Source organism: Gopherus evgoodei, chromosome 2 (genome assembly GCF_007399415.2).
Source record: "Gopherus evgoodei ecotype Sinaloan lineage chromosome 2, rGopEvg1_v1.p, whole genome shotgun sequence".
NCBI lineage: Eukaryota > Metazoa > Chordata > Testudines > Testudinidae > Gopherus > Gopherus evgoodei.
This window is the reverse complement of record NC_044323.1, coordinates 206,148,356-206,170,441: the sequence shown is the minus strand read 5'-3', so window position 1 is coordinate 206,170,441 and position 22,086 is coordinate 206,148,356. Positions and strand designations below refer to the sequence as shown.

The following is a 22,086-nucleotide window of genomic DNA, read 5'->3' as shown; positions in this document are numbered from 1 at the left end:
CTCAGACAACTCTAATTTTGCTGTCTGGTTACTATCATGACCACAAACAATTATGTTTACAGTGTTTTGTTGTACAGACTAGTTAACAATATAATACTTATTTCCTTCATTTAAATCTGAAGCTTCCCATATAAACATGTGCAAGTGCCCTCAAACTAATAGTATTACAAAACAGCACACGTGGAAATATATCTGAATGTTTTGCTGTCTAGGAGTGGGACTTAAAAAATGAGGTCATCTACCCATTATTCAAAATCAATACCACTTCTATAAATACTTCCTTTGGACTTTCAAGTGCATTATGTCTCATTTGTGTGTTCTAATTGCAAGATCCTTGGGCTAGGGACTTTCTTCTTTTGTGTGTCTTATACAATCCTAAAGGTACTGTCTACACATAACAAATAATGTTTAAATAATTTACTTTCCTTTAGAACTCTTTATAGTTGTTTTAAACTGCACTTAATCACAGATGGACAGATTTTGACTTTTTTAAAAATTAATCTTTAATTCTGTGATTTAATAAATGGGTAGACAGTGGTGTAATTAATAGATTACAACAAAAATCTGTGAATTCAGTTACGTTCCTGGGGCTGGATGATATACTTTTCCATTGAAAAATATTCTGTTTGTGCTTTTTTTAAAATGCATGTTTGCAATTATAAAGCCAGTCCAGGTAAACTCTACATGTTAAATTTAAATTTGTAACAATTTTTTCCTAGATTACACCACCACCATCACTGACAGATCCACTTAAAGAACTTTTTAGACAACAGGAAGTTGTAAGGATGAAATTGCGTTTACAGCACAGTATTGAAAGGGTAAGAATACAGAAAAATGTTCATTTCTCTATTTTAAACTTTCTATATATATATATACATTTAATCTAATGTGTGTGTGTGTATAATAAATAATTTAAGTAATATTATATATATATTACTTAAATTAACATTGCTTTTAGAAGTAAATTCCTTACACTGCTGTTTTACAAATCAGAGAAATGTTGTACACATTCATACTGCAGATCAAACTAGAATTAACACAGTATAATTTCAGTACTGTACATGAGGTAATATACACAACAGTCCTTTATATACTAACATGAGAACGTGCTGCAACTTGCTGCTTATTGCAATGAAAATTTGCTCAGTTGTCCAAATAGCAGTTTCCATGTGGGAAACCAAGAGAGAGACATTTTTTGAATGCCAGTACTTCTAGTAAATATTGCAACTGGCATATACTTGGTTTACTTGGCTGTTTTGTACTCTGTTAAGGAAATAATACAATTTATGTATGTTTTGTTAGTTAATAATAATAATAAAACTGGGTCTGAGTCGTGGTGTAATAATTCCCAACTAGAGTTTTATTCAGTTTAAAGATATATCCTAGATTACAAATGTTAACTAACATGTTTTGGTCTCCTGCTTGTTAGAATTTCACCAACATTTTTTTTTATGGCTACACGTGCAGACTTTGTGGAAGTTAGAAATGGAAAAGACCATCTATCTGAGAATGCATATTCTTTAAATGTTTATTTCAATGCATTTTTTTGGGCTATGGGCTTTAAGAAATCTGCACACTTTAGGAAGGAAAAGTCTGGGGATGTTTTAAAGTCTTTTAATCCAACAGGTTATACCAAGAAAATCAAAGCGTCTGAGGCGTTTAACTGTCCATCAGGAATGAGTACATTAACCCAGAATTTTGATTTAGGGCATTTTTACCCATTTTTTCCTCCTTTAGACCCTTGTGATCTAGTGTACAAGTATTCTTGAATGAAACACGTGAAGTTTCTAGGTCAAATTGCTTTTAAGATAACCTGAGAAAAAGCACTAGAATTTTCCGAAAGTGAAAAACAGTATTTTTTTCTAAGATTGGTATCTTTATCGAAGACTATATATGAAACTTCGAGCACAAAGGACCTATTTTGGACAATGTAGAGGTGGGCCAGAACCTTCCTTTGAATGGAAAACTGCTTGCAACTTCAGGGAGAGGCTATTATTTCTCCACAATATTAGCTGTTCCTTGTTCAGATTGTCTATTTACAAATCCACTCTTGTTTTCCTTTGACTCTTGGTTTCCTCTTGCCTCATTCACTTTATAGCAGATTTTTTTTTAAGCTGCTTGAATTCTAGGGATATTTGGGTCCATAAATAGAACTTCTAAATAATTTTACTTTGAGGAAAGTATAATAATTAATTCAGTTGTGATTCTACTTTAATGTTGTTTTGGGTTCTGATCCTGCATTGTATGTCATAGAAGTAGACTTCTGTACCCATACAGAGTTCAATGAAGCTTTCTGCAAATGCAGCAGTCTGCTATGAGCTACACAATACAGGATCATGGCCTCCTGAGTCTTTATACCTAATGAAAAAAAATTCCTTTTACTTAGCGCACACAAAAAATTCTGTCTTCTCAGAGGTTCTACCGAATTCTGTATATATTTAATTTGCACATTTTAGTTATTTTGATCACTGGCTGAGTGGAAATATAATGCATTGTTATGTAGATCAGGGCCAGCCCCCAGGGCTTTGTGGGGTCTTAAAACAAGTTACATATGAGAGCATTCTGCTCTTTTAGTACCAAAAACTAAAAGCCAAAAAAAAAAAAAGTGCAAGTTCATCAGAAGCAGGAAGCCTGCTAAACAATCAGTGGGGCCACTGGACAATCGAGGTGCTAAAGGAGCACTCCAGGAAGATACGGCCATAGCGGAGAAACTAAATTAATACTTTGCTTGTCTTCACTGCAGAGGATAAGAGGGAGATTGCATACACCAGAGCCATTCTTTTTAGGTGACAAATCTGAGAACTGTCCCGGATTGGGGTGTCAGTAGAGGAGGTTTTGGAACAAATGATACATTTAAACATTAATAAATCACTAAGACCAGATGGTATTCACCAAAGAGTTCTGAAGGAACTCAAATATGAAATTGAAGAACTACTAAGTGGCATGTAACCTGTCATTTAAATCAGCTTCTGTACTAGATGACTATAGGATAGCTAATGTTTTAAATACTTGTAAAAGGTTCCAGATACAATCCTGGCAATTACAGGCTGGGAAGTTTTAACTTCAGTACTAGGCAAATTAGTTGAAACTATAGTAAAGAACAGAATTATCAGACACACAGATGAACACAATCTGTTGGGGAGGCATTAGTGTGGCTTTTGTAAAGGCAAATCATGCCTGACCAATCTCTTATAATTCTTTGAGTGAGTAAAATGATTTTTAGTCTTTGTCTCAGACTTCATGAAACTGCAGAAGCAATTTAGAGTGGTTTTTCCAATCTTCTCCATGTTGTTCTTTAGGGAGTTTATTGCATCTTGCTTTGCAAGACACTGTTGCAACTAGCTGTTTGGGTTAACAAACATGGACAAGGATGATCTAGTGGATATAATGTACTTAGACTTTCAGAAGGCCTTTGACAAAAAGTCCCTCACAAAAGGCTCTTAAGCAAAGTAAGCATTCATGGGATAAGAGGGAAGGTCCTCCTGTGGATCAGTAACTGGTTGAAAGACAGAAAATAAAGGGTAGGAATACAGGATCAGTTTTCAGGATGGAGAGAGGTAAATAATGGTGTCCCCCAGGGGTCCGTACTGGTACCAGTGCTGTTCAGCATATTTATAAATGATCTGGAATAAGGGGTAAAAGTGATGTGGCAACATTTGCAGATAATATAAAATTACTCAAGATAGTTAAGTCCAAAGCAGACTGCAAAGGGATCTCACAAAACTGAGTGACTGGGCAACAAAATGCCAGATTAAATTCAATGTTGATAAATGCAAAGTAATGCATAGTGGAAAACATAATCCCAACTATATGTACAAACTGATGGGGTCTAAATTAGCTGTTACCACTTAGGAAAGAGATCTTGGAATCACTGTGGATAATTCTTTGAAAACATCCGCTTAGTGTGCAGTGGCAGTCAAAAAAGCTAACAGAATGTTGGGAACTATTAGGAAAGGGATAGATAATAAGACAGAGAATATAATAATGCCTCTATATAAATCCGTGGTTTGCCCATACTTTGAATACAGTGTGCAGTTCTGGTCACCCCATCTCTAAAAGGATACATTAGAATTAGAAAAGTTACAGAAAAGGACAACAAAAAATGTTTAGGAGTATGGAACAGCTTCCATATGAGAGAAGATTAAAAAGACAGGGACTTTTCATCTTGGAAAAGAGAAGACTAAGAGGAGGATATAATAGCAGTCTATAAAATCATGAATGGTGTGGAGCAAGTGAATAACAAATTATTTATTCCAGTGGTTTTCAACCATTTTTCATTTGAGGACCCCTTTGGAAATTTTCAGTGGAGGTGCAGACCCCTTCGGAAATCTATTGTCAGTTGAATTCTGTTCAGTCCATTTTTTAAATGACTCCTTAGACATAGTTGGGTATGCGCACCACAGGTTGAGAACCAGTGGGTTACTCCTTCACATTATACAAGAACCAGCTTTCACCCAATGAAATTAATAGGCAGCAGGTTTAAAACAAACAATAGTGAAGTACTTCTTCACACTAAACACAGTCAACCTGTGGGACTTGTTGCCGGGGATGTTGTAAAGGCCAAAACTATAACTGGGTTAAAAAAAGAACTAGATAAGTTCATGGAGGATAGGTCCATCAGTGGCTATTAGCGAGGATGATTAGGGATGTACCCCATGCTCTGAGTGTCCCTAGCCTGCATTTGCCAGAAGCTGGGAGTGGACAACAGGGGATGGACCACTTGATGACTGCCTGTTCTGTTCATTCCCTCTGAAGCATCTAGCTTTGGCTAATATCAGAAGACAGGATACTGGGCTGGTTGGACCACTGGTCTGACCCATTATGGCGTTCTTATGTACCCATAACTGCCTCATGCTTTTGCAACATCATCTCTTTTCCTTGCATTTTTACTAGAGAGTTGCACGCTTTGTTGCTTTCATAGGCTGAGCTTGTACACTCAATCAGCGAGAACAACATATTAAGCATATAAGAAATTCTATTTCCTGCAGCACCAAATAGACACACTGGTGATTTTCCTCTCATAGCAGTGGAAATCAGGTTTCTGCAGTGTTCCAGTTTTCACCAAAATCAATGTTTTGCACATTGACTCATAAAATATTCCCTGAAATTTTGGAATTGATTGGCTGCATGGTGCCACAACCCTTCAACCTGAAGCTTATGTGATTGTTAAGGATTCAGTAGAATTGTCTGTTGTTCGCAGGTGCTAGGAAGGGGAAGGGGTAGGAACACAGACTCTACTCCTGAATGCAAATACCCAGCCCTCCTAGAGCACTGCCATCTGAGGATCTTAGAGTACTTTATAGGTCTGAGGGAATTCAATTCTCATCCCCTTTGGCCTACAGGGGACAGAAGAACATAAGATTCATTGCAGTCAGTTTCTGCAGATCTCCCCATTCTGTCCCTGACTTCACCACCACTCAGACTTACAAATTCCATATTGCCTTTTACTCCCCCACGTTGCCTCCACCCAAACTCAGGTTGCCGTTGAATCCTCTCAGTTCTCTGTCCCCATGCCCCCCCACCTATCCACACACACATATCTGGATTCCGACCTTGGTCATCTCCCTTTACTGCTGCTGACTCCTCTCTGACCTCACTGCCTCTCTCCTTACTTCCCCTCAGCTCAGCCAAAGTGCTACTCCTAAAATCACCTTCCTCCCCTGATGCTCTGCTTATGTCAATCAGTTCTTCAGATCTCTATGCTGCACTCCCTGTGCCTGCTGCATGAAGATCAAACTTCTCACCTGCAATGCCCTGCCCAGCTCGACTCCTGCCTCCATCTCATCTGCATTCACCCAAGCCTCCCTGCTTATCACCCCATTGTATACCCTTCCCCATCTTTCTGCATGGAACAGTCTTGCCTCCTTCCCATATCATGTGACATCCTGCTCTTCCTTCACGTCTCTCCCAAGAGCTCATTTCTCTTGGGAGAGACTTCTGTCAGTTTCCTGCAAACAATCCCTGGTGTGCTCTGTGGGACTTAAATGTTCAAATGAGTCTGAGACTGTTTTCTTATGTGTCAGCTACATCTTGCCAGAAGCAGTTCTGCATTGTTGGTACGAACATCTCTGGCACTTTGAAAACACTTTGTTGCTTTTGTAGTCCAACCTGTGCGGCCAGTAAGAGAGTGCAGTATATTAAGCTGCTGCTGCTTTGTGATGTATTAGGCAGCTTTAAGGAATCCGGTGCCAGCAGAACCAAATGGGCACTCTGTGGGCCTGAAAGATGGAAATCAAGCTCTTCTGGCTTTCCAGTTTTCACCAGAATCAATAGAGTTCTGCCCATTGATGCCTACAACATTCACTGAAATTTTGGAATTAGTCAGATGCACTGTTCAAAAGTTATCACATATAGACACAAACAAAGAGAGAAATGCCATTGAGTTGAGTGTTGGTTCTTGTTCCACTCAGCCAGCTAGATTTGCCATAATGTGCTGCATAGGGAACTATGCAGCTTCTGAGTGGTCTTCAGTGGATTTTTGTAGAATGTAATTATCTGCATGCTTAGTGGTTTTAACTGCAAGGAAAATGTGTTTTCCAAAGACTTTACTGGCTCCTTGCAGATGCCCTAAGTATGTTAATATTGCTCTGTAAAGCCCTATTTATCAGAGTCCTAGTTATCTGAGGAATTGCCTCTGTTTCTCTACTGTGCCACAATATTTGAAGTCAAATTATTATTAATTATTTGGATTACTACAATACTTTAGTCCCTATATTTAAAGGGTTGGGGGTCTACTGGCAAGGCATTTTCAAGGTAGGGGCCCTCAACTTTGGAATTTTCTTTCCTCATTGGTCCATGTGAATCAAAGTTTGTGGAGCTCCAAGGCACAGTGTGTTTAAAATAAATCTCTCTCTATGCGCAGACCTTTGCTTAATGGGGAATATGTTTCTGGGTCTATGTCCTTGCATTGATTACAGCCAATGTAACTACATTTTATATTGTTTTTAAATTAGGGCTGTCAAGCGATTAAAAATTTTAATTGCAATTAATCGCGCTGTTAAACAATAATAGCATACCATTTATTTAAATATTTTTGGATGTTTTCTACATTTGCAAATGTATTGATTTCAGTTACAACACAGAATAAAGTATACAGTGCTCACTTTATATTTATTTTTGATTACAAGTATTTTCACTGTAAGAACCAAAGGAATAGTATTTTTCAGTTCATCTAATACAGGTACTGTACTGCACCTCTTCATCATGAAAGTTGAATTTAAAAATGTAGTATTATGTATAAAAACCCCTAGCATTTGAAAATAAAACAATATAAAATTTTAGAGTCTGAAAGTCCACTCAGTCCTACTTCTTGTTCAGCCAGTCACTCAGCCAAACAAGTTTGTTCACATTTGAGATAATGCTGCCCGCTTCTTGTTTACAGTGTCACCTGAAAGTGAGAACAGGTGTTCGCATTACACTGTTTTAACTGGCGTCGCTAGATATTTATGTGCCAGATATACTAAAGATTCATATGTCCCTTCATGCTTCAACCACCATTCCAGGAGACATGCGTCCATGCTGATGACAGGTTCTGCTCGATAACAATCCAGAGCAGTACAGACCGACGCATGTTTATTTTCATTATCTGAGTCAGATGAGGTAAACATCTGAAATTCAAGCAGACCACATTACGGTAATTCTGAACTTAGTCATTAAATAGAAAGAGAGTACTCAAGACTAAAGGATAAAAGATTTTACTCGGACCCTTATTGTTCAAGCCTAAAAATAGAGAGCAAGTACTGTCAAAAACAATTTTAAAAGTAGAACATTTTTTTAGGCCCTCACAAAACACAAATTATTGAGGATCCCATTTATTACAATAGGGCATATTGCTTTGATTTTAAATTATACTTTCAGAAGTTTCAATGTAATTCAGTGGCATCATCAAGTAGAGCCACACCTTTAGGTTTCTAATGAAATTTCTAGAATGAAAGTTCACAAAAGTTATTTTATTTTTCTTTAGAAATCTGGTAACATTCAAAATGACAGAATGTAAATGTTATCAAGGCAGAAAAATAGGAGAATGTTGCATTTTCTCACTAAAGCCCTCAAAAACAGACAAAAAAAAGTCCTGAAAAGAATTTTGGTATGCAAATATTTTTACAAATGTAAATTTAAATGACAATTTATGAAGTATTCAGCAATATGTTAATATTTTTATCCAATTAGGAAAAGCTTATTGTATCCAACGAACAAGAAGTTCTGCGTGTCCATTATCGAGCTGCAAGAACTTTAGCTAATCAGACATTACCATTCAGTGCCTGCACCGTACTGCTGGATGCTGAAGTATATAATGTGCCCCTGGACTCGCAGGTAAGAGGAGACTTTTATTTTAGGATTTCAGAGCATCCAGTTAGATGATTTTCCTATTACTTATCTTTGATAAGTACTTTTACGTCTGACTTGAGAGAGGATATTGGGTAATATCCTGGTACCACTGAAGTCAATGGCAAAACTTCCTTTGACTTCCTGGGTGTCTGGAGCATGGATGGTGGTGCGATTTTGCACAAATGTTGACTGGAAAAGCTTTGTGGAGAAGCTCATACAATACCTTCCTGCCCTGTGTATGGCAATAATTAGTTATTTGAAAAGTGAAAATCCCTCACTTTCATGAACGAACAGTAAAATTTCACCAAATAATTTTAAAGTCATTAGCCATATTTGTAGTTAAACAAACCATGGTAAAGATCAGATCTCATGTTTTAGGGCATAAACTATTCACCTGCACAGCTGAGGAGGGATTTCTTCTCCCTAGACAGCATTGCACAATTAACTAGGTTTATTATAGGGGCTTGTTGCCTTCTTCCCATAATTATTGTTGGAGCAGGATACTAGAATCATAGACTAGAAGACCTGATCCAGTATTTCATATAATCTATTTAGATTATTTGCTATTATGGTTGCTACCATAGTTTTAGGGGGTCTTGTTTGTTTGTTATTTTTTTGTTTTTAAGGGATGGGGTGGGGGGATTCCAGTGTGGTATAAGAAATGAAGCAGAAGCATATATCTGAACAATATTTACATAAAAAAAACTTGTGGAGTGTTTAATGTTTTTTCAATAGTCTAGTACCTGGTGAAAGAGTGTGGCAGTTTTGTACTGTAAAATATCTGCTTGTTCCCTGAGGAATTTTTGAAGTATAGCGGTATAGTCTTGCACTGAAGGAGTACTGTGATGATGTTTTTTCTTTTGGTTTTTGTTCAGTTGTTTAGTGTTTATATACCTTATTCTATTAAATATACTCCTCTTTGTCATGAAAATTTATAGTTGCAAATGTGAAGATCTTCAACACTGCCAAATGACTGTCTTCGTAAAAGCATACTATGGTTTCCCAAGCTGTCATCCTCAATGTACAACATTTAAAAATAAGCAGTAAACTCTGAGACTATTCTGCATATTTAATTATGTGTGGAATGACACTAAAGTTTGCTGCTATCATGATTCTGAATATGCTTACACATTATGAGCCTTCCATGAACAGTCCCAACAAAGAATGACAATGGAAATATGATCAGACCTCCATTTTGATGGCTGTGACCCCTTTCATAATAGAAGTAGTTTGATTTCTCTGTGGCTATAAGAAAAATACTGCGGCATTGAATGATGGACATTTTAAGGTGGAACATCTTTGCAAAGGGTTTTTGTCATATGGGGTAAAAAGTAATATGGATCTTTCTCTTGTCCTACTTTTGAATATCTTCTGCAGCCAATCAGTTCAGATTGCTGAATGTTCCTTTGAGTGCTGTTGCTTTCCCCAAGCCTGAAAGACAGTTCAATGTCTTTTGTTTGGTTACTGCCATTTTTTAAGTAGAACAAGTAGTTTAGCAACGTTGTGGTTGGTTTATTTTAGTGTATATAAGCTAAATAACATTTTGGAAGACATACTTAAATCTTTTACTTTTCAGAGACTCGTATCCATAATTGTTATACTTGGTACAGCAGATAACTTTGTCCAATCACAGAGAAGTCTTTTAGCACCTGCAAGGGCTTCAGGGCTTTCACCTTAGTTTGGGGACTTGGGGATCTGGGTTCTTGATCAGCCCGGTTCTTCCCATTGTGGATTTTCCACTGAGGTAAAGGTCCCTGTTGTCATATCTTTTGGAGTTGGTAGGGGAGCCCCTGGTCTGATCCAGGGCCCAATGGTGGGCAGTTAAACTCTGCCCTTTGAGGTGCTAAGTAGCTGCCTCCCGAGATCACTTCCTACCTAAGTCCCCTTTTTCCCCATGGGGTAAATTTAAGAACCACAAATAAAGTTTCTGGCCTTTTGTAATCAGTCACCAGTCTGTTCTTTGCAGGCTTTGTCAGGGCTGTGTTGCCATGTCTCCAGCAACAAGAGTTCCTCAGCCATACTTGTTCAGAGCAGAGGTCTGCTCTCTTCTACAGTCTGCTTCCCTTTTTAAACTCCACCTCATGCTTGTGCAGACTTTGCAGGTATAGCAGGACAGGGCCATCTGGGCCCAGAACTTTTTTAACCCCTTGTTCTCCAGTATTGTAACAGGAGTAAGTAATGATTAACAACTTGCATTACTTCATTATTTGAAAAACTGTTTCTAATGTGTTTCTTTTCTAGGCGGATGACAGTAAAACATCAGTTAGGGATCGATTTAATGCAAGGCAGTTCATGTCATGGCTACAAGATGTAGATGATAAATTTGACAAATTAAAGGTATGTATCTGCATTTGTCCTTTCAAAGTCAAAAAATTAGACTACAAATGAAACTACAAAGATGAGATGAATAAGCATGGTAAACTTTGAGTGCAATACCATAAAATTATAGTAATGTAAGGTGCATTTAAAAGAAAAAAATCATAATCTTGAGCAGCTTACTGTTATGTTGATATGTAAAGAAATTATTTGGTGGAAGAATCTGTGTTTTTGTTAGTTTTTAATTATCCATATATAATTAAGCCAAGTAAATATTATATTAGATATGTATTTCAGCTTTCTAACGCTCCCTTTAAAGATCTCTGGTGTTACTTAAATGCAATTTTCTTTTAAAAATGTTTGTTTTAAATATTTGAAAACATTAACCTAATTTTTCATTTTGAATAGACATGCCTTTTGATGAGGCAACAGCATGAAGCAGCAGCTTTAAATGCTGTACAGAGACTGGAATGGCAGCTTAAACTACAAGAACTTGATCCTGCTACATACAAATCTATCAGCATTTATGAAATTCAGGAGTTTTATGTTCCTCTTGTTGATGTTAATGATGATTTTGAATTGACACCTATATGACAGCTGGCTGTCTCTTTCAATGGAGACAGCCTGAGAGAAATGGACAGCAATGGGCAGAAATTTATGCATCTCTTGAGGTATAGCACTTAATTCTGTGGAATATCTCCTTGCCCAATAATTGAGGTATTCTTTCAGATAAATAGTTCAAAAAGGCTTGTTAAATATGGTAAATGGATGATAGTAAATACTGTTTCATTTAGTGATAAATGACAATTATATTGGATGGTAGTTCCAAAAGGCAGTTTCCCAGTAAATGCCATTATTTATATTTTAAAAGTTAACTACAATTTTAGAGCATATTCATTGAAAAGATGACAAGATACAGTGAGTTAACAGCGCTGGAAGTTGTTAACAAGTTACATAAGCACTGAAAAGCATCTAATATTTAATAAAGCCTGCTTTAAAGCTTTGTATTATTAAACTTCAGTAACAGTTGAACTCCCATAGAAAAACGATGACAGTCTGTGGAAGAAATACAAGATTTGGAAGGAAAAAAGTCTGGTCATTTTATTATATTTGTAAATTTGTACAGTTTTCTTTTGGAAAAGATGTAATATTGTCATTTTTAAATAACTTATTTTATACATATTGTGAAAATGTAAATAGTCTTGTAATTAATGTTGAAAACATGTACAAAAATAGATATTTTAACTGTAAAACTGTTTTGTCTAATGTTTTATTGGACCAAAGTTGTAGTTTTTATTAAGTGTAGTGTATTTCTGGTTGGCAGTTCTTTTAGTAAGGCATGTGTTTGATTTAGCTGCTTGTTTCATCACCATAACTGTAAAAGATTTGAAACTGAATGGTGTTGCATGCTTCACTCAACTTAACTCCCTTACTTCAGTAACTGATACCTAAATAATTGTAATATTTACAAAACCACATTTCATATTAGTCTGCTATTGTAATGCCCTACCTATGACTTACTATGACAAAAATATTTTTGTTTAAACTAAAACACCTTTTGCTCTTATATGGTGGTCTCACAATAGAGCCTATTTTTTTCCCAACAAAATGCCTTTGAATGAAAAATCTTAAATTGTACATTGTCTATTTTAATATTTACCTATGGAAGGATATGTAAATAGTTGTAAATATGTTTAATAAATTTTATTGGTCATGTTAACAAATGCTTGGATTTTTTTTACTGAAATTAAATCTTGAAGCTTTAGATACTATTTAACAAAAATATTTTAAAATGTGATAAGAATTGATTTAGAATTGATAGTTGAAAGAGTCCAGAGAGAAAATGTGTGTGTATGTGTATGTATATATATATATGTGTGTATGTGTATATATATATATATACACACACTGATCACCTTTGCAGTAGTTTATGAACAGTTAATGATCAGGTCAGTTTTTATCATTATCATAGTCATGTAAGGGTTGAGAGCAAAAATAACAGTCAACTATAGAAAAACGTCCCTGTTATGACATTTAACACTTTTTTTTTATAATCATTAGCACTACTAATGTGTGGGTAATGAAGTTTTTATTGGTAGGAGGTTACAGATAGTCTTGAAAATATTTTTGTACTATCTAGTGCGGGAAATATTCAAGAATACTTTGGATCTGATATCTGCAACTGAGATTACATTTGAAGGTACTGCCTTCTAAAAAAGAGTTTATCTGAGAGAAACTGGCTAGTTGGAAAGCTGTTATAAGTATGGTTTTGTTCCAGTTGTTGAGTTTCTCTAGATTGCCTTCTAATACATCGTACAAGGATTTCTTATATACGTCTTACCACATACCCCATTAAGAGTGTTGGTGTGGTTTAAAAAATAATCAGGCTGAAAATAACCACCATTCACGGTAGTGGAAAAGGCCTTATTTCATAGATTGTAGTCAGACTTCTTCAGGAAGATGTCTTACCCCAAATTCCCAATTTTTTTATCCTAGGGATCAAGTACATCACCCTGGCACCTGACAGTCACATGTGTAACAGGTTAAACCTCTAATGCAGGTTGGCAACCTTTGGCACGTGGTTCGCCATGGTAAGCACCGTGGCAGCCCGGGCCAGTTTGTTTACCTGCTGCATCCACAGGTTCAGCTGATCACGGCTCCCACTGGCCAAAGTTCACCGCTCCAGGCCAATGGGGGCTGCGGGAAGCGGTGCAGGCTGAGAGATGTGCTGACCGGATAGTAGAAACAAAAGTGAAACTGAGCAGCATATTCCAGAAGTCTTGAAGTCTTTCTGAGTGTAGCCTTCCTTGATTTGAGATCTACCATACCATTCTCTTCTTAGAAGGGAAACCCTATAATGGCAGCAGGCCTTAAAAGAGACCCAGTTTGGGAATAAACCATTCAAGAAATATATGTTTGCTGATGATGTTTTAAAGAAAGTCACACCAGTGAACTGGTGTAAGTCACTTAAGCACTTGGATTCAGAAACTGTTGAAGTGATAAACCCTTAACAGTAGTAGCTTCTTCAGCTGGTATAGAAAGAATATTTTATTTGTTTAGATTAATTCATTCCAAATTGAGAAATGGTTTGTGACCTGAAAAAGCAGGAAAGCTTGGTTTTCTTTTCCAGATTATGAACAAACAGGAAAATGAAGGTGAAGACGACTGAGTTAGCTGCAGAAGCCAATATTTTAAGTTTTGCATGTTGACCTGGCTGACAGTTGATTTAATTTGTTTTTTAAAAAATTTATTTTAGTTAAAAACAATTTTAACAAAAACAAACCTGATTTTAAAAGACTTGAATGTTTAACTAAATTAAAAAATCATAAGCCTGTTTTTGTTAAAATATGTTTACTGTTGAAAAATAATCCAGAATACATAACCACGTTGTTTTAGTTAAATAAAACAATTTAAATGTCTGTCTGGTGGTGATCTCCTCCTAATGCAGCATGGCAAGAAAATCCTTCAAATATTAATGATTGACTTGTTGAACGGGATATAGTTCACCTCCTGATGACTTCATAAATATCTGCTTCAGTTACCTTTGGTAAATGAAATAACCAAACCATCATTCATTTTCTGATACAGCTGTAAAACTAATCTGAAAAGTTTTCAAAATAAATCACTTTAAAAATGTATAGTGTGTACCTTCTAAAAATAAACTGACATCTATCTCTGAGTTGTGAAGAATATGTATTAAGGTTATACCAACCAACGAGAACGCACTTTTATGTAGAAATCCATGATTAAATCAAGTCTTCCTGATTAGTGATTTAAATCAAATCCACCCTGAACATCAGCAATTAAAATGTCATTCTTCCACAGCCTACACAAGCCACCTGCACTGTAAGCTCCAAAGTCTCCTCCCTTCCCATATGTCCACACCAGTTTAAACCCATGTCAGGATGCAATAGTATAAGAAGCAGAACTGTGGGAACCTGGTGCAAAACGTTACTCTTTTGTCTGGAGATGTTTTGTCCCCTCTTCCCACTTCTCTCTTTTCCACCAAATGGTTCAGAACATAAGAACTGCCACACTGGGTCCATCCAGCCCAGTATCCTGTTTTCCAACAAGGGCTGGTGCCAGATGCTTCAGAGGGAGTGAACAGAACAGTGCAATTTATCAAGTAGTCCATCCTGTCACCCAGTCTCAGCTTCTGGCAGTCAGAGGTTTAGGAAAACCTAGAGCAGAGGCGAGCAAACTACAGCTGGTGGGCCACATCCATCCACGGGAATGTCCTGCCTGGCTGCTGAACCCCCAGCCCCTCCCCTTTCCCCTGCAGCAACACGGGCTGCGTGCTCATGCAGGGCAGCGTGGAAGTGTGTCTGGTTCTGGCTGGGAGGTATGGCTCCAGATGTGCTGCTCTGAGCGGCATGGTAAGGGGGCCAGGGGCTTGGATATAGGGCAGGGAGTCCTGGGGGGGGCAGTCAGGGGACAGGGAGCAGTTGGATGGGGCAAAGGACAGGGAACAGGAGGAATTGGATAGGGGGTCGGGATGTGGATAGGAGTCAAGGCAGTCAGGGGACTGGGGGCAGGGGGTGGGATCCCAGGGGGTCAGTTAGGGGCAGGGGTCCCAGGAGTGGGCAGTCAGGGGACAAGGGGGGGGTTGGATGGGCAGGGGGTTCTGAGGGGGCAGTAGGGTGGAAAGTGAAAGGGTCAGATAAGGGGTGGGGGCCAGCCTGTTTGGGGGGCACAGCCTTCCTTACCCTCGGGCCAAAAAGTTTGCCCACCCTGACCTAGAGCATGGGGTTGCAGCCCGGCTAATAGCCATTGATGGACCAATCTTCCATGAATATGTCCAATTCTTTTTTGAACCCAATTATACTTCTGGCCTTTAGAACATCCCCTGGTAATGAGTTCCACAGGCTGACTGTGCCCTGTGTGACAAAGTACTTCGTGTTTGTTTGTTTTAAACCTGCTGCTTATTAAATTTCATGGGGTGACTCCTGATTCATGTGTTACATGAAGGGGTAAATAACACTTTGAGTGATGGTCCCTATGTGTATATCATATGTGGGTGCAGATGCACACCATGTGCCTGAGTCTAGAAGTGTTTCTTAGAAGTGTCTGTAGACCTGCACATGCATAGTGCATCCCCTCATGCTTGCAGCCAAGGGTATAATAGGTTGTACAGGTCAATGCCTCTCCAGTTCCCTCTTACTGCTGCATGGCCTGATTTGGAATCCCCTGTTCCTTCACATTCTTAATTTTGACTAAGACAGTGAGTTTGTCCATTCTTGTAGACAGTTGTATATAGATAGCAGCTGAAGAGTAGGTAGTTGAGTTAGTGATAGTTTTCCCCGTTTTGGAACTGTCCCAGTCCTCCCAGGAGATGATTCTCCGCATTCCAGGAGTTAAAACTGTGTCTCCTGCTTGTAGTCATGAGCAACGAGACCAGAAATGTCTTTACTGCCTCGACAAGGCTCACTCCTTCCTGCCTTGAGAAGACCTTCCTTCCCCCGAACCTGGGAAGCTCAGGAGCTCCACCAGTGTAAATTTCTAATGGAGGAGGCAATGAGACTATGTCCACACTTGAATCCGGGACAGTCGGACTCCTGTGTTCAGCAGCTGTCATCAGTGGTGAGCATCCCTCCAAGCACTTTGCATGCCCCAGATCCGGCAGTACCAACGGTGAAGGACAAGCCCAGACATGAGAGTAAGAAGTAGTCTCACAGGCACAAAAGCAGATCCCTCCAGCAGACTGCTCCCAAGTGCAGCGTTTCTTCCCCAAGCCACCTAGGTCGGCTGAGATGTCACTCGCAGATCTGGCCAGACCAGCAACCAAGCTTTCCCGACTGGAAGGTAAAGCTTACCACAAAAGCAATCCGCTGAAACCCCAGTACCTGTGCATCTGGAGTGCTCACTGGCACACACACCACCCATCCTGTCACCACTGCCATGCTGCTCAGCCAAGTCAGCCCAACAGATGCCATGGGATCCTCTGGCATCTTCACAGGCACTCCAAGGACTTCCAGTTGCTTTGAGCCCCTCATTTCGGCAGAGGAGCTGATACTCCTGTACCTACCCTCTCTGCTCCTCTCTGGACCCCTTTTCACCCAAGAGATCACCACTCCAGAGGACAAACCACTTCTACTGCTACCAGACAGGTTCCTACTGGGGCCACACCACAGCCCGCCTATACCACCAGTTCCCCTGGTGCCAGAACTGTCCTTTGGAGTCTGAGGAGTTTTCAGAGCCAGAACCCTCATTCTCTCCAATGTCACACTACAGTTCCAACTCACGTCCCTAACCACCTTATCCACTGGAATATGATCCAGCACCGAGCGTCTAGTACCAGTACCCGTGGGGCCCACCGCAACCGCAGGATCCTTCCCTTGGGCTGTACTGGAAACCCTGGGACTCCTACCACCAAGGCTACCCACCCTGCCAGGCATCCTATTACGACTGCCCGGCTCCTCTACCGCCACTATCTGAGGAAGAGGCATATGTCCAACCGGTGCTGCTGGCTCCGCCAGTCCCTATGGCTGCTTCCTCTTCACTGAATGAGGCACTTATTCCTCTCTCCCTTTTTCACAGGATGACTACCGGCAATATCATGACTTGCTCCAGAGGGTAGCAGCAAACCTGGGCATCCCTTTGGAGAGGTTCAGGACAAGCAACACCAGCTCCTGGACATTCTTCAACCTCAGGGGCCCTCAAGGGTGGCACTACCTATTAATGAAGTCATCCTTCACCCAGCATGAGCAGTGTGGCACACCCCTGCCTTCTGTGTCCCCACACATTAGTGGGCAGGGTGGAGATATTTTGTACCTATTAAAAGAGTGGATTTTCTTTTTTGCACGTGGCAGCTGAGCAGGCATGCCAGCAAACACAGAAGTCAGCCCCTCCAGACCAGGCAGCAAAGTGCATGGATCTGTTGAGGAGGAAAGTATATTCCTCAGTACTATGGTTCTGGATCGCAAACTATCAGGCTCTGCTAGAAAAGTATGATTTTAATAACTACGCTAAGCTAGCAGAGTTCTGGGACAAACTGATACCAGACCAACAGCATCAATATCAGGCGCTGGTAGACGAGGGGCACCTGGTTGTCCAAGTGGCCTCCAGGCAGCTGTAGATGTGGCTGGCACATCCTCTTGCTTTCACACAACTGGGGTTGTCATGTGCCAGGACTTGTGGCTCCAGTCATCTGGCTTCCCAAGAGACGTCCAAAATACAATTGAGGACCTCCCCTTTGGCGAGTACAAACTGTTTCATAGCAAGACAGACTACTCCCTTCATTCTTGAAAGACTCCAGAGCCATGCTACAGTTCCTAGGGATATATACCTTGGCCCTGCGATGCAGACAACAACGGTAGCAGTTCCGTCCATGCCCGCATGCGTCCTACCCAGCCTACTACCAATACCAGCAGGAGGCCCTACGTAGGCAGCACTGCTCTCAGTGACCTTGCTTCCCTGTCTCTGCCATGACCACCTCCTCCACCAGCAGCCTCAGTTTTGATGTGATGGTCAAGCCCCACGAACCTCCCCGGTTGCCACCTGCAGATCCTCATGTTGTCTTTGGGGGCTATTTTGGCCTATTTGCCAACAATTGGGGCTGTTGGGTACTGGAGGTCATCTAACATGGATACTCCATAGAATTTCTCTCATTTCCCCCGCATCAGCCCCCCACCCCGGATACCCCCAGGGACCCTTCCCTTCAATGCGTTCTCCAACAAGAAGTGGACTCTCTTCTCTTAAAGGGAGCCATAAAGCAGATCCCACCTCCTAACATGGGCTGAGACTTCTACTCCCCATACTTCCTCATCCCTAAGAAGGGTAGATGGTGCTGCCTCTTTCTCGACCTTCAGCTGCTGAGCACCTTTATCAGAAAATCCAAATTCCGCACGGTGACGCTGGCATCAATTATCCCATCTCTCCCCCAGGGGGTTTGGCTCACAGTCTTGACATGAAGGATGCCTACTTCCAAGAGGACATTCACCCAGCCCAGTGGAAATTTCTAGGTTTTCAGGTGGGACACACCACTACCAATTCCGGGTTCTCCCTTTTGGCATAGCCATGGCTCCACAAGTCTTCATGAAGCTTTTTGCCACAGTAGCAGCACAAATACACCACCATGGCTACTCGGTATACCCCTGTCTAGACAACTGGCTCCTTGTCATTCTATCCCAACAAGATCTGACCTCTGCCATCCTCACCCTCTGCACTTTCCTGGGGTCTCTAGGTATTTGCATCAGCAAGGAAAAGTCAGTGCTCAGACCTACACAGATGATCCACTTTACTGGAAGCATAGTTCAACTCCATCCATAATAATGGCTCCTCTTCTGGTGGACCAATTTGCAATACTGACAACCATTATTGCAGATCTGCATTGCAAGCCACGCACCATGGTCCGCCATTGTCTCTCTCTCCTTGAACATATACACTGCATGCATGTCTGCATATGCGTTGCTTCCAGATGTAGCTCCTCTCCATCTACAGAGAGAGCATGGGCCATATGGAGGCCAGGGTCCTCATTCCCCAAACAGTGCTTACCTCCCTCACATGATGGACTGATCCTATCATTACAATGGATGCCTCCTTTGTGTGTTGAGGAGACCATCTAGATCAGTGCTTCTCAAAGTGGTAGTCCGTGGACCAGTGCCGGTCCTCAAGCCATCAGCTGCCGGTCCGCAGCGAATTTCCTCATAAGAGTGTTGAATAGGATAATAATATGGCACCGGTCCCTGGCACATTGGAAAAAAAATTGCTGGTCCCCCACATCAGACAGCGTGAGAAGCACAGATCTAGATGGTCACACTGCCCAGGGGGTGTGAATGCCATGGGAAGCCAAAATGCATATAAACATGCTAGCAATGTGGGCAGTCAGTTTTGTGTGCCAGGCATTTCTTTCTCTCATCCAGTCCAGCCACACTCAATTGCTCTCCAACAATACTACATGAATAAGCAGGGTGGCGACAAGTCTCCCTCCCTCTGTTCTGAGTCTGTCTATCTTTGGAACTGGTGCATCAACCTCCCATATACCTCCCAGGCACCCAAAATGCCCTAGCCGATGCACTCAGCAGGACTCCCTACCTCAACCAAGAGTGGGAGTTACACGATGCCATGCTCAGATACCTCTTCTGTAAATGGGGCACCCTGTGGTGGGACCTCTTTGCAACTTGTGAGAACTGCAAACTGTCCCTTTATTGCTCCAGGAGAGCTGTCAGGGAAGTCTCGCAGGGTGACTTCTTTCTTCTCCCCTGAACAAGCAACCTCTGCTATGCCTTTCCCTCTGTTTCCCTGTCTCCCACAAGCATTGCACAAGATCCGCCTGGACTGAACCACTGTGATACTCGTAGCCCCATTCTGGCCCTGCCAATTCTGGTTCACACACCTACACAGACTCTCCATCCACACACCACTCTGCCTCTGAACGCTCCCAGACTTCCTCATGCAAGATCAGGACCAAGTCTAACATCCCAAGCTGGGCTATCGTCACCTCACAGCCCAGTATTTGGATCGGGCTCGGGGATAGACAGGGCGTGCTCCACCCCAGTGTAACACATCCCTAACCAGAGCACGAGGGCATCCACCAGGGCCTGCGATAGAGCTAAATGGAGACACTTCACTGCCATCACCAGCCATTGAGAGCTATATTCATACCTATCGTCCTTGACAACTTTCTCAATCTTGCCCTCAGCTCTATACAAGTCTGGCAGCACTCAGTCTTTTTCTCCCCCGTGGACAGCGCCTCTGTGTTTTCACACACCCTACCACCATCCATTTCATGAAGGGTTTACTCAGTACCTTCCCGCCAGTACTCAAGCTCAAACCCCTGTGGGACCTTAATCTCATTCTCTTTGCCCTCACAAAGCCACCCTTTGAGCCACTGGCAACATGTTCCCTCTCCCAGCTTTCCATGCAGGTGACATTCTTGGTAGCCATTACCTCTGCTAGACAGGTCAGTGAACTGGCAGCCATGATGGCCAACTCCCCTTACACCGTGTTTCTCCAGAATAAATTTTCCTTATGTCTACACCTAAATTCCTCCCAAAAATAGTGTTGAAGTTCCACCTAAATCAGTGCATCTACCTGTGTTCTGTCCCAAACCACACACCTGCCACATGGATAGGATCCTGCACTCCCAAGATGTCCGCTGTGCACTGACATTCTACCTCCACCCGACGCGCTCATTTTGCACATTGCCAAAACTATTTGTGGCCATTGCTAACTGATCCCAGGGCCAAACTGTCTCCTCCCAGTGAATCCCCAAATGGGTCTCCGGGTGGATCCGTGAATGCTACACACAATCCAATGTACCTCCGCCTGATGGAGCCACAGTGCACTCTATGCAAGCCCAAGGAGATACATCAGCCTGCCTCGCGGACGTCTCGTGGCAAGACATCTGTCATGCAACAACCTGGCACTCCAGCCACATCCCACAATGCCATCGCACAACTACGAGCTACAGACTGTTGTGGACCAAGCTGTACTGCTGATTGCACTTCCTATTGCGTCCTCGCACCCACCTCTGCACTGATCACTGCTTGCTAATCACTCATGTATGGAATACATATAGGGACCATGACTCGAAGAAAAAGTGATTACTTACCTGCAACTGAAGGTTCTTTGAGCTGTGTGTTCCCAATCTGCATTCTAATACCCACCCTCCATCCCTTCTGCTGTGGACTGGACTGCACAATAAGAGGGACACTGGAGAGGTGTCCACCCACAAGACCTAGTATACCCTCAGCTTTGATCATGCACTACGCACATGTGGGTCTATGGCTACTGCTAAGAAACACTTCTGGACTCAGGTGCATGGGACACGTGCGCACCCATGGGTGGAATACAAACAGGGACCACACATCTTGAAGAACCTCCAGTTACAGATAACTAACCCCCTCTTCCCTATTCACATCATTCATGATCTCCCCCTCCCGCCTCTCTTTTCTGAGCTGAACAGTCTCAGCCTGTTTAATCCCTCTTCATCTCAAAGCTGTTCCACACCCTCACTCCTTGCTCTTGCCTTGCTCTGTACTTTTTCCAATTCCAGCGTCACTCTTTTGAGAGGGGCGCCCAGCGAGGCACAAGGCGTTCACCCCAACCATGCAGAGAGCCGGTCCGGTGCTCGAATGCGGAGCTGCTGCCCCAGCTGGGCCCCAGGGGCCCGTCTGCTGCAGAGGTGAAAAGTCCGGCCACTGCGGCCAACTCACCCGCCAAGTGGTCCCGGTTCGGAGCCTGTGAGGGAGGTGGAGCAGGCCCGACCCCTCCCTGGGGCTCCCCTCCTCGGATGGGCCCAAGCAGAGCGCGGCACGCGGGAGGGGGCCCCCTGCTTCCCCCCAAGTGGGGGGGGGGCGTCAGCCACTCCCTCAGGCCGGGCAGAGCGGGGGAGGCTCCTGTCCCCTGACGGTGCCCCTAGGCGGGGCGCTGCCGGGCCCTGTGTGAGCGGCGCGACGCGACGCGCGGGCCGCCTCCTCGCTGCGTGCGGCCGAGGCGAAG

The 22,086-nt window shown here is 42.0% G+C and overlaps 1 protein-coding gene across 5 annotated transcripts in view; it reads left to right on the top strand.

The window, feature by feature from the left end:
* Positions 1 to 11,709, top strand: part of ANKRD12 (ankyrin repeat domain 12) — a 129,025-nt gene extending 117,316 nt beyond the window's left edge. For 4 of the 5 annotated variants that reach the window (XM_030552770.1, XM_030552769.1, XM_030552767.1 and 1 more), the window contains 4 exons: positions 720 to 818; positions 8,170 to 8,313; positions 10,570 to 10,665; positions 11,053 to 11,709. In XM_030552770.1, the coding sequence (XP_030408630.1) occupies positions 720 to 818; positions 8,170 to 8,313; positions 10,570 to 10,665; positions 11,053 to 11,238 (525 nt within the window). In that variant the 3' untranslated portion in view covers positions 11,239 to 11,709. Of the gene's footprint in view, positions 1 to 719; positions 819 to 8,169; positions 8,314 to 10,569; positions 10,666 to 11,052 lie in introns of those variants that run through there. The other variant, XR_003999099.1, reaches the window with a different exon arrangement.
* The last annotated feature ends 10,377 nt before the right edge of the window (positions 11,710 to 22,086 follow it).